At 31.4% G+C, this 19,693-nt stretch overlaps 2 protein-coding genes across 5 annotated transcripts; one reads left to right on the top strand and one right to left on the bottom strand.

Moving 5' to 3' along the window:
- The first annotated feature begins 458 nt into the window (after positions 1–458).
- Positions 459–8,483, top strand: LOC110643903 (transcription factor BIM1). Of its 4 annotated transcripts, none has more exons than XR_009145708.1 (12): positions 460–781; positions 1,056–1,506; positions 1,675–1,752; positions 2,977–3,357; positions 4,588–4,687; positions 4,792–4,922; positions 5,106–5,214; positions 6,262–6,331; positions 6,418–6,513; positions 6,617–7,101; positions 7,875–7,973; positions 8,115–8,140. XR_009145708.1 is itself a non-coding variant. In XM_058140018.1 (12 exons), the coding sequence occupies exons 2-12, from the start codon at positions 1,467–1,469 to the stop codon at positions 8,217–8,219; spliced, it is 1,701 nt and encodes a 566-aa protein (XP_057996001.1). In that variant the 5' UTR covers positions 462–781; positions 1,056–1,466; the 3' UTR covers positions 8,220–8,483. The 4 variants fall into 4 exon arrangements, 3 of the variants coding, with proteins under 3 accessions (XP_057996002.1, XP_057996001.1, XP_057996000.1); XM_058140018.1 differs by having other exon boundaries at positions 462–781; positions 6,641–7,101; positions 7,844–7,973; positions 8,115–8,483; XM_058140017.1 differs by having other exon boundaries at positions 462–781; positions 7,844–7,973; positions 8,115–8,483.
- A 3,680-nt stretch (positions 8,484–12,163) lies between these two features.
- On the bottom strand, positions 12,164–16,468 carry LOC110643900 (rhamnogalacturonan I rhamnosyltransferase 1). Its single transcript, XM_058140016.1, has 8 exons — positions 15,514–16,468; positions 14,860–14,927; positions 14,656–14,744; positions 14,360–14,525; positions 13,891–14,180; positions 13,592–13,796; positions 13,340–13,497; positions 12,164–12,877 (listed from the first exon to the last, which is right to left on the bottom strand). The coding sequence occupies exons 1-8, from the start codon at positions 15,821–15,823 to the stop codon at positions 12,622–12,624; spliced, it is 1,542 nt and encodes a 513-aa protein (XP_057995999.1). The 5' UTR covers positions 15,824–16,468; the 3' UTR covers positions 12,164–12,621.
- Between the last annotated feature and the right edge of the window lie 3,225 nt (positions 16,469–19,693).

Genomic DNA, 19,693 nt, shown 5'->3' with positions numbered 1-19,693 from the left:
CAAACAAATCCTTTCTGGGTCACTGGATGACATCTTAGTACGGTACAGTCCCATCCTCAACTAATCAGGGTGGTATTTTTTTTCTTTTTGAAATACAGAATGTGAGAGCGGCGATAATGTCTGCAACGAAACAAATCTTCTTTATTGGGAGGGCAAAAGACACAATCGAAGCAAATATATCCGTATTAAGGTGAAAAATATTTTAAAAAACCTTATCGGGATTGCCAACATTTAAAAAAAAAAAAAGTAAATTATTGAGTTGCGTGAACGACACAGCCACTGTCGCGGTAAACTGGAAAACATAGATAACAAATATCTCGCATCTCGTAACCCAACCCTTCTCCTCCGTGACCCCTAACGCCGTCAATCCTCGCCGTAACGACGTTAAGTAAAACGCCGTTTTCCCGTAACGGAAAACTATGAGGCAAAGCAAACAAGAAAAACTGTATAAAACATTTCAAAGCAAGCACTCACCAGAGAGAGAGAGAGAGAGAGTCTCTTGCATTTTGCTCTTTCGTTGACAGCAATGAATGATTAGAACAAAAATAATTTTCTTTGGAAAAAAGAAAAATGAAAAGGAAAGGGAGAGATATTTTTTTGTCCAAATTAGAAGAAGATTCTTTAAGCATTTTATTTCTTTCAATTCCGTTCGGTTTCCACCAGAATTTACCATCAGATTTCTATCAATTTCTGCGTGTATTTTGCTGTTGAATTTCAGTTTCGGTTTTGAAGCATTTTTCAGCTGAAAACTGCGCGTTAATTTCCATAATTCAGATAAAAGGTAAGCAGCCATGTCCTAGTTCTCTTCAATTGTTTCTTTGCTTAATTCAGATTGTTTAGATTTGCTTTTCTTCTTCTTCTTCTTCTTCTTCTTCTTCTTCTTCTTCTTCTGCTGTATTTCATAATTGCACGTGTTCTGTGGGAGTTTTGACTTGAGTGATTTTATTTTAGCGCTTTCTCATAACTTGAATTTTGATAAATATCAATTTTTATCCATAATTCTGTGGCAGATTCGGTATATCTAAGATTTGGAGTTCTGTTGTTCATTCTTGCAGTGAAGTTAATTCTGGAATTGGATAGTGTGAGAGAGAATTTTCTCGGGGGGAAAAAAAAAAATTCAAAAGAGCACTTCAATTACAGCAACTGGGAATCGGAGTCTTAAGTTCAAATCCAGACCTCAATTTGCTTTGGAAAGTAAATGCACTTCCGATCTCAGGCGAGTCCTGACATCTCTTAAAGTGTTCTGCTTGGCTCGAGAAACGGATCTGACAACAAGGAGAAGCATTTACAAGAAGGGAAAAAAAAATCTCTAGTTTTCAAAACTGGAATTCTGGTCCATTTCCAGAATCTCTACAGTTTCATAAAATAGTCCAGACATATTAATCACCGGAATTGTTCGAATCAATTTTCTTTTTCCAAAAAGGAAAAAAAAGTTGTTGAATTTATCAAAAATATCTCAGTCGTGGATGGAGCTTCCTCAACAACATCGTCTCTTCGAAACCGAAGGTATTTTCAGAAACATATTTTTGTTTTCTGTTTTTCATTTTTTGATGGGCGTAAAATGATTATTCTTTTTTAAACAAAAGCCAAGTAAAGATTGGAAAATCTTTCCTGGAAAAAAGAGATTGGAAAGTTTGTGGTATTAACCGTGGTTTAGAAGCATATTTTCTACAGGAAGGAAAGCAACACACGATTTTCTCTCACTGTACAGTCATTCAGCTGTCCAACAAGATCCAAGGCCACCTTCTGAAGGTACTTTTCCATTGTTCTTTTAAATTTTCGCTCGTTTTAAGATCCCCAAAACAATGGTTTGTTCTTTAGTGTGTTCTTGTTATTATTATTTTTAATATTTTTTTTTTCAAATTGAAGGTGATAATTGTGTTGATAGTTTTGAATCAATGAGAGAAAAATATCGAAGTGCCATTATAGATTATATCTTCTGTTTGCGAATCACGATTTGTCTATGCACGTGATAAGTATCGAATCATGGATCTGGGCCACGAATTGGGGGGTGGGCCAGCAGAAGGAAAGTGTAGGCAGTCAGCAATTAGAACCATCAGATTTGGGGGTACAGGGCACTGGGGTTTTGTTGATGGAACCCATTCTGGAATTGGCCATGATCTTGATGCGCTATGTTATTCACAAATCACATCAGCCCCTTTTATGCAGCTGCATGCCGTCCACAATCACATTTCACACTCACAGATCATCCTGTAGAGAGGAGATAGCCCCGCGTTTTTTATTCATGAAAATGGCATATGATCTGTGTATATATTGTATATTCTAAATTAAATTAAATTAAATAAATAGATGAATAGTATAACCCTTAATTAGAATTGCTTTTAAATATGTTTAATTTGAAGTAAATCTATATATGTATAATTTAGCATTAGCAATTGCTATTTTGGAATTTGAGATCTTTTAATTAACTTTATTTTTCTTAATTATCTATTCTGAAATAAAAAGTCAATCTTTAGTGCAATTCATCTCCAAATAAAAGTTTAAGGACGTGCTGCATCTTTCTCTAGAATTTTATTTCTTTGAAAAAATTATTGCTGTGTCTTACATTATTGCTTTGACTACAATTTTGATTAAAAAAAAAAAAAAAAACTACAACTTTCTTACCCTGCCAAAGTCGTAATAAACGAAGAAATGTATTAACTTAATCTGTAGATGGGCGAAACAAATTTCCTTTTTTTCTCCCTTTCGAACAAATAGGGCTTTTCTTTGAGAAATAAACAAATATGGTATTAAGCTAATGAATCTCCAGGGAAAATAGAAGTATATGGACATAAAAGCACATAAGCTGTGTTAGTGTTAGTTTCATTGGCCACTGGAGTTAATATTGCAGTATAATCCCCCTGATTTTGCATTTAGATCATCGTTCCACCTGCCATCGTGTTATTTTACGGACTAGCTAGTAGCATTTACTGATGCCTAGATCTAATAGAATCTTCATTCTTACATGCATGACAGGTTACCTCAAGACTCATGATTTTCTACAGCCACTGGAACGGGTAGGGAAGAACGCTGCCAAAGAAGAAACCACCGGTGAGATTTCATCCCTTGAAAAGCCACCGCCTCCAGCACCTCCACCCTCAGTGGAGCACACCCTCCCTGGTGGGATTGGAACTTATACTATTAGCCACATTTCTAATTATTTCAATCAAAGAATCTCAAAGCCAGAAGGTAGCGCAATATTCACCGTAGCGCAAGCCAGCAGTGCAGAGAAAAATGAGGATGATTCCAACTGCAGTTCTTATACCGGGAGTGGATTCACCCTGTGGGAAGAATCTGCATTGAAGAAGGGAAAGACAAGGAAGGAGAATGAGGGAGAAAGATCCAACATTGTAGGAGGTAACATTTTTTTCTTTAAAGAAAATATTTCTCACTCATTCTGTGTGCTTGTTAATTTCCATGTCGCGTTTGCATGTACATGCAAGTCCAGTACCATGCATGCATAGATCGATATGAGGTCATAATATTGATTATCACTTAATGGCCTCAAATGTTTTGTACAATTTTTAAAATTTTATTATAGCTACTGGCATGCTTGTTTGGAAGAGTAGTACAAAGAAAAATATGATAACCTGACAGCGTCTAGTATTAAAGAACAACGGTACCTTAACTTCCAGCTGTTTTGGTTTCCGGTTCATTGATGAAAAACATCCAATTGTCATTGCTGAAACTGACATTGCCATTATTTCATTAGGGTTTGGACTTTTGAGCTTTAATTCCTAATACTGATGTTACTGCAAAAATCAATTTTGAGGGACCCAAGGACTCGGTCCAAGTGTGAAATCAAACCAAGATTGTTTACGCTTCCTAGTGGTTTGCTGATATAAGAATACGGCCCAAAATAGACCAACCAAATCGGTTGTCTGCCTCTTGTAAATTGAAAAAACAAAAAGAAAAAAACAAATATTGTAATTTGAAACGCAAGGACCAAATGTAGTTGTCAATAGATAAGAGTGAGTTCAGATCAGGATATCCGCAATGATTAGCACAGTATTACACACAGCACAATAGAGGAAGAAGAAAACAAAGGTAATAAGAAAAAGAACAAAGCAACTGTGAAATCAGAAGTTGACTCTACTTTTCTTTTTTTGACTCCTTGGGAAGTGCTGTTAAGAATTTGGCATTAGAGAATTATGAATACTTTTCTCGTTAAGAATTTGCAGGCTGTTTAGCACTGCAAAGTGGATTGCTTTTTTTGCAACTGGCAATCTCGCATTGGCAGAGCTAGAGGGCTAGAGCTTCCATAAGCTGTTTCTACTGGGTGGGTGCCAAGGGGCTCTAAATTATATTCGCCTTTTAATTAATGACCTTCGTTTTGCTAACACAGTACCTTTCTAATATAGTATAGTAGCAATGTTTTCAATAAATAATTAAACATTTTCGACAGTAAACCAATGATTCTGCACGGGAAAAGTAGAAAAATGGATAAAGAATTAGGCAACCAAAGAGGAGTTGGAATGAATTATATAAAATGGGAGAATGAGAAAACAAATAAAATAGACTATCTCGATGTTTTTGTTTTCTTATCGGTAATATAATAATATTGATATTGATTTTGGCGGCATACAGAAGAGGCGGTGAAGGCGGGGCATTGGACGTCGTCGGAGAGGCCGTCACAGTCGTCAACAAACGCACATCTCAATAGTTTCAGCTCTCTCTCTTCCTCTCAGTCTGTCTCTTTCTCCTTGCACTTCTTTCTTTTCTCTTCTTCATTTTTCCCTCTAGTTTTTCAATTAACAGCTAATGATCATTGGATGTGTGGCTAATTAACAGGCCGTCAGGACAGAAGGGCCATAGCTTTATAGAAATGATAAAATCAGCCAAAGATAGTGCCCAGGATGATAATTTAGATGACGAGGAGGAGTTCGTTCTTAAGAAAGAAAGCCCTTCACCTATCCATAAAGGTCTGTTTCATATGCTTGCCTCTACTACTATAAAATAATCCCACAGAAATTTTGGATTTTAGCTATGGTTTTTTCTGGCTTACCATCCAGTTCATATTTTATTTGGGGGGTTAATTTTCACATTGGCGATACTAGAGCTAGGTTTCCATGCAATTGATTCAATCACCTTCTTAATTTTAATAGGGGAATTAAGGGTAAAAGTGGATGGAAAGAGCACCGACCATAAAGCAAACACGCCACGATCGAAACATTCCGCCACTGAGCAACGGAGGAGGAGCAAAATAAATGACAGGTATGTGTCAACTGCTTCTCACTGCAAAATCTAATAATATTGTTCTTTTTAGTTTACTATTAGTTCTACTTTCCATTTGTTGGATGAATTTTTTTTTTTCAATACATAATTATAATAATTACAATTAGGTAGAATTGGACTAGGCAAAGTGGAGTGACAATCAAATAATATGTAAATATAACCAACCCAATATGAAAGGTATTGGAAGTTGAAACATTTTTTATTTTGGTGCATTAAAAGTTGTGATCCCTTTTATTTGGATTAAGGGAAATGAAGCCAAAAGAAGAGAGAAGAAAAAAATTTAATTTTGTTAAATTTCTTGTTTGTACATTAAATAAAAAAAAGAGAATTGAAGAGAAAGGAAAAGAAATGAGTATATATTTTAATTCAAAATATTTCTCTTCAACTTAGTGAAAAATGGAGGTAGATGATTGTTAAAATACTTAAATATCACTTTATAATATAAATAAAAAAAATAAAAGTATAATAATTATTTATTCTTTATTTTTTTTTAAATTACGTTTTTCTGTTATTCTAATAACATATTTAATTAAAATAGAGTAAATTTTTTTTTTCTTTTCTTTTTCTCTCCATTCTTCCTTTTTAATTTCTCTCCATTTCCCCTGCCAAGTTAAAGATCCAAAAGAAGAGTAATTGAATAATTTTTAAAATGATGAAGTGATACAACTCCAATTAATCACTAATATCTTAAACTGGCATCCGCAAACTGCAGTTCCCTTCCAATATATATATAAACTTTTATGTCCTTTATTTTAACTGGTGCAAATTATGAAGTTTGATGGATATAAACAAGTAAAGATAGGTTCCATCTCTTTTTGTTTAAGAAAAATTATCGGTTGATCATGTTGTTCTTAACAATATATAACGAAGTGCTTTTCGTCGAGGAAAAAGTGCATAAGAACTAACGCATGGGCTTAGAACAGCATTGTGGCCCCTCTTGAAATTGGATGCAATGAATGCAATTTATCACTACTAATGCTTTTGCTAACAGTATGGTGTACTTAACCTGTGAAGTTATTCATGCAGATTTCAGAGGTTGAGAGAACTCATTCCTCATGGCGACCAAAAGAGAGACAAGGCGTCATTCCTTTTAGAGGTGGGAGAAGTACTTATAAATAATCCTTCCTTTCTTACAATATACGATATAATGCGGTTTTGAATGGAGTGTAAATATTTTTGTAGGTCATCGAGTACATTCAGTTTTTGCAAGAGAAAGTACAAAAATACGAAGGGTCATACCAAGGATGGAACCATGAACCTGCAAAATTGGTGCCATTGGTAAACTTCTAAATTTGCCTTTGTATTTTCAGTGTGTTATGGGAACAAGCATGACTGAATATACCGTAGTGCTGGTTATGATTGTAAGTTTGTAACATAATAGTTGACCGTCCTTTGGTTAAACCAGAGAAACGGTCACAGGCCTTCAGAAAGTTATGTCGATCAATCTCGAGGCATGAATAGTGGTGCTGGTCCTGCGTTCCTGTTCGCTGCAAAGGTAGACGAGAAAAACATCGCACTCTCTCCAACCATTCCCAGAAGTGCACGGAACCCAGTAGAGTCTGACATAAAATCAGCCACTGCCTTTAAACTGCTGGATCACCATCCTGAAATAACAAATAAAGCAATGCCTTTTCCTTCCTCACTGCAGCCAAACTTCTTCAGTTCTTGTAGAACTGGTGGTGCAGTGGCTCAAGTTCCACCTAGGATGGTATCAGATGCCGAGAATATGACAAGTCAACCTCAATCCCAATCATATCAGATCAGATCATGTGCCAATGACGGAGCTGTTGCCATTGATAAGCTGAAAGAACAGGAGCTCAGCATTGAAGGTGGTGCCATTAACATCTCAAGTTTGTACTCTCAAGGGTGAGTTTATGTTTACTGTTCACACTTAGTTTGAGAATTTCCTTGCATGGCTTTTGTAAGTTGTGGTTATGTTCAATTAGCATCGAAAAGTATTGGATTTAAGATTTTTTTTTTTTAGAAAATCACTAAATTAAATTAATTCTTCTGACTTGATCTTAAAATTCTAATATCCTTTTAGCATACATGCGCATTGGAGATGAGAAATTTGTGGAGTCAGTTTCAAATGCATTTCTGCTTTTGATCTCGTCCTTTGATTGTTTACTTCTGCCTGCATGTTTATAGCAAATAGATATCCTAATGAGGGCAAGAGATGACACATACTACAACATTCGATATTCTATGTAGTTATTCCTGTTGCGTTAGTCCTGATAAGAATGTTAGAAGACAATTCGTTCTTCCTTTTGGCCAAGGCTCATTATATGATTATTTTTTCTCAATTATCTTGAAAGTTTTTTTTAGTGGACAGAGTACTTTTTGGGCATAAGAACAGGATATCTTTCATTTGTAATTAAGTTCACAATTACTGAGTTATTTCCCAATCTTTAGGGAAAAAAATGTGCTAATTATTATCATCTTCTTAAACTATCTATAGTTCCACAATCCATCTTGATAGAGTTGACTGTAAGCTCTAGTCCAAAAGAGAGATTCTAGTGCTTTTTTTCCCTTATGTGAGTCTTTTCTTCTATTACGGACCTAGGTTGCATATCGAGTCAAGTAACAGACCTGATATGGTATTATGCAGATTGCTAAATACTCTGACACACGCACTGCAGAGTTCTGGAGTAGATTTGTCACAGGCCAGCATCTCAGTGCAAATTGAGCTGGGAAAGCGAGCAAATGGAAGACCAATTATTCCAGCATCTATTGTTAAGGTCTACAGGCAAAGCCTTAGCATTACTTTCAAAAAATACCCTTTTTATCTATGATGTTATGTGAACTTTAATCTGTATCAGATTTCCATTTCATATAACCATGGAAAGCTGAGCTAATATTTGTTTTTCTTCTCGCCATAGGATAATCAAATTCCCTCTAGCAACCAAGGTACAATACGGCCAAGAGTCTCAAGCGGAGGGGAATGCCATGAAGCCCTAAAGAAGCTCAAGACAAGTAAAAGTTAGTACGAAAGTTTCTTAATATTCTTTTTTTGACTTTATTCTTTTTTTTTTTTATATATACTTTTGTGTCATCATGGGAGTTTATTCATGTCTTCTCCTGGTTTATAAACTACCCAGTTGAGACCGAGACGATTGTACATGTAACTGTTTTGTGTTTGTTGGGAGCACAGAGTTCCTAACGAACAAATTTGTACTATTCATTTTCTATTTTTGTGTATCATCATATGGGCTTCCACATTCCAACGCTGAGAAGCTGCTTTTCATTAACATTCCATTCATGTGATGTTTCCAAAATCCAAATATTAAAAAAAAATAATAATAAAAACAATGCTGTTAATCCCTGGCTATTTTAGGAAAAGATTGCAGAATTGCAATGAACATAGAAATTTTAATTAAAATCCAAATATTAAAAGAAAAAAAAAAAGGATTGGCAGATTAATTGTAAGAGACAAATGTTGTCATCTCCTATGTTCAGTTGAATATATTGAAGAGAGAAGAAAAGGAGTATATTTATGATGTTGATTCAAAACAATGAGTTGGTGTTTGTGGAGGTCTTCTCTTATCAACTTCATTAATAATCCTTCCATTTGGGTTTTCGCTTGGGGATGAGAAGATTTGTACCTTTGTTTTTGTACAGCAGCAGAAGCTTATAAAATCCCTCCTAATTGTTTGCCTGCCATTAGTAAGTACTTCAAATTTGCAAACCATGTGTTGTAAAGGGTGGAGCCCATGGATTTACGTCCATTCCATTTTAGAAGTAGTAAAAGGCCCTCTTGTTAACAATCCTTTGGTAGACTGGCCACTTTAGAAATTAGAACTCAATCCAAATGGACTAAATACGGACTCGAGATTGTTGAACAGTCCACGATTCTGATCTAGACTCAATAAGGTTGAGTTTGATCCCAAATCAACAGTTTAGCCATATTGTGAATTATATATATGATGAAAAAATCATATCATATGACTGATTCCATGTAGGTGATCTGCATGGAATGATAATAAGTTTTTATTTTTTTAACTGATTTTAATAATTGTAAGGATTTATGTGTTAAATTTATATGGGTTGTTAGTTGCACATAACTTGTCATTGATATGTAATAATTACTGTACCGTACAATTACTACTATACGAGTCATATAATGCATATAGAAGAAGCCAACTAGGAAAAATTATATAATATATTTGTTATTCCATTTATGATTAATACATGGAATAGCAACCCAATTACAAAGTGACACATAGCTAAAATAATTATTTACAATTTAAAGAAAAAAATATATTATTTTAAAATTATTGTCAAAATACTTTAAACTCATAATTTAAAAAGAAAGTATAGAAATATTTTAAAATAAAGGTTATTTTAACATGTAAAATGATTGATGGCAAGTTAATTCCTTGCATGAGATTAACTTTTTATTAAATTGATGATATCTTTATCTTAAAAAAATAATAATAATTTTAGCATTTAAAGGTTTTAATGATGAGTGCACTGCACAAAATATTACTAAATTAAATAAAAAATTGAAAATATTTAACAAAATATATGATTATAAAAATTTATTATGTGTTTTTATTGGTGCTTGTTTTCCTAACCTTAATTATAATAAAAATAACTGAGATATTTTTTTTAAAAAAGTAATATTTTATATGTTTATTACAAATACATTTTTGGGTGTTTATTATGCCACTGTCCATTTATTTTTTTATTGAAACTGTTAATATTATAATTATATTAAAATTATATAAAAATAACGTAGAATCGAAGGATTCTGTTGCTGTCATGGAAAATAAATGGTGAAATTATTTTATAGAAATTTCTTCTATTTTTTTATTTATTTTTATATTAAATTAAAAATTGATAATTTATGTGATTATTTGTAGACATGAATGTTTAGAAAAAGAAATAGATATTTTAAAAATTTCTTTATGAAGTAAGCCAGATAATTACAAGTCCAATGTGTAGTTATTTTAGCCATTGTAACCCTTAACAGTCTTTCAATGGATGTTCAATTATACGCATTTGATTTTGAATGATAATTAAAAAAATAATTAAGTAATTTTATTTTTATAAAAATATATTAATAATTGATTAAATTATTTTTTTATTTTATTTAATAATTTTTATATAAATATTTATTATATTTAATAGAAATAAAAAATTAGCGTTTATTAATTTTTAAATATAATAAATAATTTTCAATAAATGGGTATAAGTAATATCTTTCTGAAATTGATGAGAAGAAACAATACACAAAATTCAAATGAAAAATAACTGTACAAAGGCAAGAAAATTGGAAAAGGAATTTGAAGTGGACAAAAAGATAAAGAAGGAAAAATAATATAAGAGAAATAAAAATAAATAAATAAAATAATCTCTCCTGTTATTGAAATGTTAATTTTGGCTTCACAGAAACGCAAGGCCAAAATGCAAGACATCACATTTATTTATATTTTCAATTTATCCTTTGGACCCAATTTATTTACTAATAATAATAACATAATCAAAATTCTAATAATAACAATTACAATAATTAATTAATTAATATAGTAATTAAGGGACTGAATGAACATTGGATCAGGTGAAAAATCGGTATCATCAACCGACTTTGCAGTTAGATTGTTCCCTTATTGAGGGACTCATCACATTTGCCTATGGAAATATTATTATCCCAAATTTGACGCTTCAAATTTTCAGGTTAGGTGAGAAAGCTAATGTTACCAAACATTTACTACTAAAACAAAGATTTTATCAATAGATTAGCTTTTTTTTTTACTTTTTTAAATATGATTTTTATGTAATTTGCTTAGAACACAAGCAGAGTACATTTTATAAAATTAAAATAAATAAAGAAATTAAATTTTGACTAATCAATTTGTGATGGGATGGGAACTCAACATTTTTTTTCTTTTTTTTTTTTGGAAAAAATACTATAGTGAAGGCAACATATTAATTATTTGATTAATGACTCAAAATTTACTATTCTAGAGTGCTTATAGTCTTACGGGATCATCTGTATCAATATTTCTATTTTGCTTTTTTTTTTTTGGATTTATTTAGAGGCAATTCAACAAAATAATCAATTAATAAATTTTTTTTATGGGAAAATTGGTGATTCTTGGAGTTGTAATGCTTAAATAATCTTTGAATGATAAGACAAATGAAATGTAACTTATCTGCCAATGGTCATAATCTCTGGTAAAGCATATTCGGTATCACTATCAACGGATCGACTGTGGGGCCTCTAAAGCAGTCTTGTCTCTCATTATATATCTTTCTTTTTTATTCCCAAACAAAACGTGTAATTATCCTGGTCAAACCACTTTATCAATTAACTATAGGCATTTGGCTTTAGCCAAGTTCATAGAATATTTAATCAAATGATGAAGTTGTTGGACCCACCGAAAGCAACCCTGATCTCTCAATTTAATCATGCCATGCGAGGCTGAGTTGCCTTGCCTCACACCTTTTTTCCGAAACATTGTTAAATGCCAGCTATATCTCTCGCAAGGCAAGGGATCAATTGCAATTATCTCCCATGTATTATTATGTATATAAATATATAATATATAAAGGTCGCTCCACCACCCATTTTGGTTCCATCTTATAAACTATCACAAAGAATGAGCAAAACCACCTTTCTGACTTTACACTTACTCCTCAGATTATACCCGATGATCATATCCCCCTCAATTCTCATTAAATTATACCCAGGTTCCTGTGACCGATTCCATGAAACTTGTTTCACGAGCTCAGTAAGTTGGATCCTCCTTAAAAAAATGAAGAATTCGGGTAGATCACATAGACGATATTAAAAACATTATCATATCAACTTAATAGACCGACCATCAATTACTGCCATTTATATTATAACCAATAAAAATACATCATTCACACTTGGGACCATTTCCTCCAAAGTTAGAGCCAGACTTAAAAAAGGAGAGAGAGAGAGAGGGGTAAACATCCATTTCAGTAATACTGGAACAGAAATTTCTAAAATTTGATATTTGCTAGAAACTCACAATATCTTAAACGAACCAAGGAAAAAAAAAAAGTACAAAGCGGAAGGATGATGAAGTAACCTTCATTGAGGCCACATTTCTGGTAAACCACAACATCTATATTTGCATCCCTTTGTGTACAATCCGATTTTGTTGATTTGACATCACCCTGTAATGGCAGGGTAGCTTCTATACATGAATTGGATTATTGGCATATACTTTACGATGATAACGTCCTAAAAACGCTCCCATAGATCATTTTCGGCTTTCTTCAAGTTCACCACTCACATATTATCTTCTTGATTGCCTCTTCTTTGCAAAATCTTCCTTTATCACTGTTACTACTGCGTAGCGAACTAACCTTTGATCTGTGGTAGAATAAACATCACAATCTCCTAAATATTTGTCACGTGCTACTCAAAGGATCCAAGGGATCCTCTGAAGACAGTAAGCACTCTTCTGGGTTGGAATAGAAGTAATCCTCCTCTTTTGGCCTGTCTGGAATCACCAACCTATTTACTGGGTTCCCCATCCGATTTGCATGTGATTCTTTCACAGCATAAGAGAACTCATCCCAACTCAGTGATCCATTATTGTACCTGTCTATCAGATCAACCAAAAGCCCCCTGTCCAGTAAAATTGTCTTCTTGAACCCAAGGAACCTGAAGAAGAATCAAACATAACAGAATGTTAATAAGGACTTCACAAAGAAAGAGGAGTGTGAATAATGTAAAAATAACCATCATATGGAGATCCATTCAAAAACACATTAGGAGAAACTTCAGGAACCTTCCTCAGATGACATAACAATTGTTCCAAAAACCAACAAAAAATGTTCTGATAAAAATAAAAAAAAAAGTTGATCAATTTCAAATAAGATGAGGATTCTGATTTTGATAGTGGTTTCACAGCCAGAATAAATAACTCTGTCTGGATTAAGGGGCATACACAAATATTAGTCCTTATTGAGACAAAAATTAGGATCTTAAAACCGGAAGGGATATGAATCCCAAAATCATTCATCTGAAGCCAGAAAAAACCACTAAATTATTTTTAAAAATACAAAATAACCTACTATAAGTAATACACGAACAAATAGAAGTACAGTGCCAGCACAACTATACCGCCTATGGCCTTCAACAACTTTAGCCATGTTTCCATCGTATGTGGGGACAAAGATATCACTCTCCAATGAAACAAGATAGTCTAATGCTGCCATCTGGGATGAGTGATTCTGAAAAAACCTAAGGTCTGATGGTTCCAACAATGTTTCCTTTCTGACCTGTATTACAAAATCAAAAACACCCATTCAGAAAGGAGACAAACCAGTAAGTACCAAAGAGTTGAGCAGTCAACAACAATTTCAATCTACCAACCAGTTTGGGGTAAGCCGCTGCAAGACTTGCCATTCTCCTTTCTCCACCATATATCTCACCAGCTGCAATATAGATCTGTATATTTGGATCAATGTCTAATGCCCTCAATGTCAGGGCTGTTTCCTCTGGAGTCAAAGGGCACAGCCCATCTTTCCTTTTCAAGTCAGAATTTATTATTTTCTCTTTCCACCAAGGATAAGCATATCTGTTTAGAAAAGTAAATTATGTCATAAGAGTATCAGATAAATATTTGAAGCTGCTAGTGCCAAGTATTTAATATAAAGATATGCATGGTTCACCTCATTCTGGTCAATTCTTCTACCTCCTCATTGTTGCAACCTTGAGTACAACCAGAAAAGGCCAGCATGTCCATCTCATATCTGAGGTGAAGTACTAGAAATGGACCATTTTGCCTAAGAAGCTTTATAACTCTTTTACCCAGCTCCTCTATCTGAGAAGTAAATCTTAAAGCGCTAAAATTTACACGACAGCGCAACTTCTGAATCTCCAGAGGTTGACGATTATTGGCAAGTCGTGTATCAGTTCTATTAAGATGTAAAACTTTGTACTTCTGTATCAAAGGAAGAATCTGCATGCAAAATATATAAATAAATAAAAATAATAACAAATACAAACATACAGAACCGCATATTGGACCACTGATTAAAGGTTTTAAAGTGGAGCCAACTATAATTGGTGTTAAGTATTTTTAAGAGTCATGCACTACAAATGCACTACCCCAAGGAAACATAATAGCAATGGACGAACCTGGTTATGATAATAAGATATATCAGACCAACTAACTGGTGCCATGGTATAAGTCATCCCTAGCTCCATTCTCCTCTTCAGCCTAGGAGGCAATTCTTTCAATATCCGGACCTCATCTCTCAATGATGTGATGAAATGTTCTGCATCAAATATATCTTGAAACTCACTGCAATAACATAAATTCCTCAGAAAGACAAATATATGATTCCAATAAGAAGCAACTTGTAATCCTTCCACCGAAATTAACAACATTCAAAAGCTTCAAGTTTGCACGGAATCATCAAGAATTGACTCACCTGGGATCAGCCCAAAACGAAGTTTTATCAAGCTCTGGAACTATAAGTGTTACATTCAAATATCTTGCAATAGCAACCATATCGCAAATCTGACAAGGATAAGAAAAAAACAGAATAATTACCAAATATAGCAGAAACAGCATATTTAACAGCAGCATCACCCACACTTATTGACATGTCAAGTGCACTTTGCTAACCACTCACCGCTGCTCTCATTTGATTGAGACCTCCATTGCATGAAACCATGAGGTAGCCATTGTTCTTGTAAACTCCTAATGGCAACAAAACAATATAAATTTAGAAGTTACATTGAAAATACCAATACTTACTAATAAACAGGCTATAAAATGCACTCAATTAGAATACAATCAAGCATTGAAAATATAAAAGAGTAACAATCCAAAAACGAGTCATGGTCATGGAGTTAGAAGAAAGGTATCAGAAGCAAAACAAGTTCTTTTCATGATGGTCCACTGGGAAAAAGTCCAGTTAGTTTGCAAACATTCTCCTAAAGGGATAACTTGCGCCATCGGGACTTCATTATATGCAGAACATGCAAAACATGCCGTCAATTTCATAACCTTTCTAGAATGCCTCATTTTAAACGACAATCTTCTAACTCCAAAGGCAACCATCTTGTGTGTTTTTGTGCAAAAAAAACAATCTAACTAGAAAAGGCAGGCAAAGAAAAAAAACTAAGAAGCAAGCAATAAATATCATCTCCAAAAATGCATCTCCTATCTGCCCACAAACATTAAAAAAGAAATTATGAAATTTATATGAGAACTTTTTTGAATGTATTATAATAATACGAATCATACATTAAATTAAACAATAGTAACATCATTATAGACTCACTCTTCGGTGGCAGAACTCGAGCAGGCACAGCTGGAACCTTCTCCTCCAGGGCGGCAGCGGATTCGTGCGAGAAACAAGAGGGCCATCCTTTCAAAACCCTAGGCCCCCACATCTCACCGATCGTCGTCAATTGAACAACACATGTCCACAACAACACCGAAGTGGTGGCTCGTATCATCCACATCTTCATTTTCGACCTCGAAATACTCTTCACCTTCTCCACTCCTTTAACCATTCCCATATTCTTCTCTCTTTCTCTTCTCTCCCCAATTTCACCACTCTTTCTCTCACTCCTTTCTATCCTGCACATTTCTCTCAGTACACTATCCTTTCCTAAAGACGAGTCGTTTACTCTTTTTATATCAAACTTTGAACAATGTAGGATCCGTAACGGCAGCAGAAAGCCCTGATTTTGCGACAGATGAAATCGAATCAAGCAGGAAAATGTAAAACTTTGTTTGTTCAGCTATTTTTCCTTTCAGAATCTTCAAGATCCAAAATTGCCAAAAGTAGAACCAGATCAAGAAAAAATATATATATATATATAAAAAAAAGAAACGACAAAAATCCTTATTCAACACACCAAATGATAATTCGATTTCCTCAACGAATTCTCAAATTCCTTCTCCCAAATTTCCTCAAAGAACTATTGTTCACACTCTCATTGCCCAAAATCACCGGCTCTAAACTCCACCAGACCATACTTCGAAAAGAAAAAAGCAGAACAAATCTCAATCAAATCAAACTGAAATATGTTCAGGATCTCATCAATCTCCCGGCGAGTTAGATTGTGAAAACTCTGGAAGTTGTAGCCAGCGTTCACAAGAGCATACACAGAGAGAAAAAAAGAGAGAGAGAAAGGGAGAGTTATTACAGCAACAACAAGAATGCGGTGGGGCTGGGAGAAAAGCTATAGCTGTGAACCCTTAATAAGCTATAGCCCAAAATCACCGCTCGATCACTTCAACCTGCTTGTTTCCTCCTCTTAATAAACTATGGTTAGGGTTGACTCTAGTCTCTAGTTGAGTTGAGAGAATACCCAGCCAATAAATGCTCGACAGCTGAATCCTGAACGGCGGGGCCCACGGGAATTATATGTCTTCCACGTGGCAACTCATCGGGCCGTCATTGTCTACCACGTGGCTATTTTAGATAGCGGGCTCATCATTCCCAGTATAATGGGTTTGTTGCTTTGCGGTTCCGTCTCGCCGTCCGATTCGGGGCACTTATTGTGCTTTCGATACGCCGACAATATATCGCGAGAATTTGCAAGAGTTTCGCCGGGATTGGATAAATATTACTAATATTTTTTTTACGTAAGGTAACATTTGGCTCGTAAGTTTGTAATCAATGAGCAAAACTAAAACTTGTTTTTCTAAATAAATTAGTTTGTAAATTTTATTTTTAAATTAATTATGTTTTAAAATTTGATTAAATTTTCAAATTAGTTTGTAAATTTTTATTTATAAATTTGATGCTTCAATTTTAACTTTTTTTTTTAATAATATCTCAAAAAAAAAAAAAATTGGAAGAGAGACTAATTCTAAAAAGACAAAATACAATAAATGGAAGCAGTAAATGAGCTAATTAAAGCATTCATCCTTAAAAGAGCAATTTTGTACTTTTCATTATACAAACTAGAGGAATACAGTGTATATATACATATATATAAACAAATTTTTATTCTTAAGTTAATTTTTAATCAAATTAATTTAATTTAAATAAATTTTCTTTTGTTTTGATAGTAACTATATGGATTAATTTATGATAAAATTATTTAAAAAATAGATTTTCTAATTTTTTATATATAAATTAATAATTTATATAATTACTTTATTTAAAATATAATAATATTATTTTATTTATAAAAGTAATTTAAAATTTACTGATATTATAAGCCAAATAAATTGAATGAAATTAAATTATTATCTAATTTGATAACATTATAAATTTAGATTATTTTAATATTTAATTCATTGACTAAATTATTACATATATTATTTTTTATTTGAATTTAGCTAATATTTTCAATTATTTTTGTTCATAATAAAATTTTTGATGTAATTCTATTTTTATTTATCATTGATATTTTCTGGCCAAAAAAATATAGTTATTTAATTAAAATAGAAAAATAATCCATTGCAAAAAATGCAAGTAAAAATGAAATTAAAAGAAAATGACTAAAAACACCTTATAGTGAAAACTTTAAAGGTAGCCCTCAACATTTTAGAAAAAGATTATATTAATTATATAAAATTATGTATTTAGATGATTTTATATAGAGAATATAAGTTGACTTTATATTAATTGGCTATAATATAATATTAAATTTTATTTAATTATTTTAATTTAATTCATAATTTATTTCAGTTTAACTCTTTAAAAAAATAATTTATTTTAATTTTATTGTACTTAATGGAAAGAGAAAAGTAAGATAACAATTAAAATAATAAAATTTATAAATTGATATCAATAACTCTTAAAATAAGCAATAAAAATGATAAAATAAATTAAAACAGGGTTTAAGAGCAATTAAATGAAGAGATAATGCTAGGTGAGAGAAAAAAAAAAGTTTGGTGTTTGTCAAATGATAGAAGATATCAACTATTTATAGAAAAATAGAGAAAATTCAGATATATTTAAGTAAGTTATTAAATTATTATTAATTAAAAAAATATTCTTTAATTGAAAGAGTTTTAATATTATTATTTAAAATATTAAAACTCTAAAAACTTTAATCATAAACTTTTGTTAAATTAGCATATGCTCTCAAATCAGTAATTTTAATTGTTATATTTTTTAATGACCATAAGTTATTCTTTATTTATAATAATAATAATAATAATAATAATAATAATGATATCATTCTTATTTTTTTTTAATGTGACCTTTCTCTTTTAAAAAAATTAAAAATTCATAGATGGACATTACTTTTAATAATTAGACATATTTAAAAATAAATTAATTATTTTCTCACTAAAATTTAAATATCCCTTAATATTTAGTTATACTTTGAAGCAAATATTTTAAAAGAAATTAAACCTTTAATTATGATAATAATTGGATAGTTATAATGATATTCGTTGAATATGAAAATTAAATTTCTTGAGTTGATAAATTATTAGTGATTAAATACTAAATTTAATTGCAATATATATATTTAAAAATATTCTACTAAATTGTTTTAATTTTTCTTTAAAGTAAAAGTGGGTCTTAATTTCACTCTCATTGATGTTTCAAATTAAAAATTAAAAAGTATGATAATTATATTTAGTAATTAATATTTTTTAATATTTAAATTTAAAAGATCAAATTAATTAAAAATTATATTTAAAAAATTAAATTATATAATAATTATATATTATAACTATTTAGAAAATATAGAAAAAAAATATTAATAAATTTAATTAAAAATTATCGCTTGACATAATGTGATAAATTTAAAATCCTATGCGAAAGTATAAAAAGAAAAGAAGGCATGAAATCCTATATGGTTGAGAAAATTGTCATCAAGAAATGCAATTTAAAAGTGCCACTTTGCATAAATAGAATAAATATAAAAGTTTATGTGCTTTATATAAATATATATAAATATAGATTTCTAAACCAATCACAGTAATTTTCATTTAGCTTGTTTGGAAATTATTAATTTATAAAAATTTAATTTAATTAATATTTTTTTTCAATTCTAACATTTTAAAATATATTATTCTTGTTTAGAAATTCGATTTTTTACAATAAATTCATTTTTTTATTCTCATATTTAGAAATCTAATAGTTGAAAAAATTCAATTTTTTTTAACTGAAAAAATTTTATTTTAAAAGAGATATTAATTATGTCAAAAATATTATGATAATATAAAAATTGAATTGAATTCTTTTATTATAAATGATTTTATTACAAAAATTCATTTGGAATAAATCACTTGCAATAAAAGAATTTAATTGAATTTTCACATAATTATATTTAATTTTTATCTCTTTTAAAAATTATTAAAAAAAATTGAATTATCATATTATCTAAATATGAGAATTAACAAAAAGCAAACAAATTGAATTGGATTTTTTTTTTTTTGAGAAATAAACGTGAAAATTTAATTTTTTTAACTTAAAAATAATTTATTTTAAAATAAATAAAAATAAACCAAAAATTATATAATTATAAGAAAATCTAATTTAA

This window comes from Hevea brasiliensis, chromosome 17 (genome assembly GCF_030052815.1).
Source record: "Hevea brasiliensis isolate MT/VB/25A 57/8 chromosome 17, ASM3005281v1, whole genome shotgun sequence".
Classification (NCBI taxonomy): Eukaryota; Viridiplantae; Streptophyta; class Magnoliopsida; order Malpighiales; family Euphorbiaceae; genus Hevea; species Hevea brasiliensis.
This window is presented reverse-complemented; position numbering and strand designations above follow the sequence as displayed.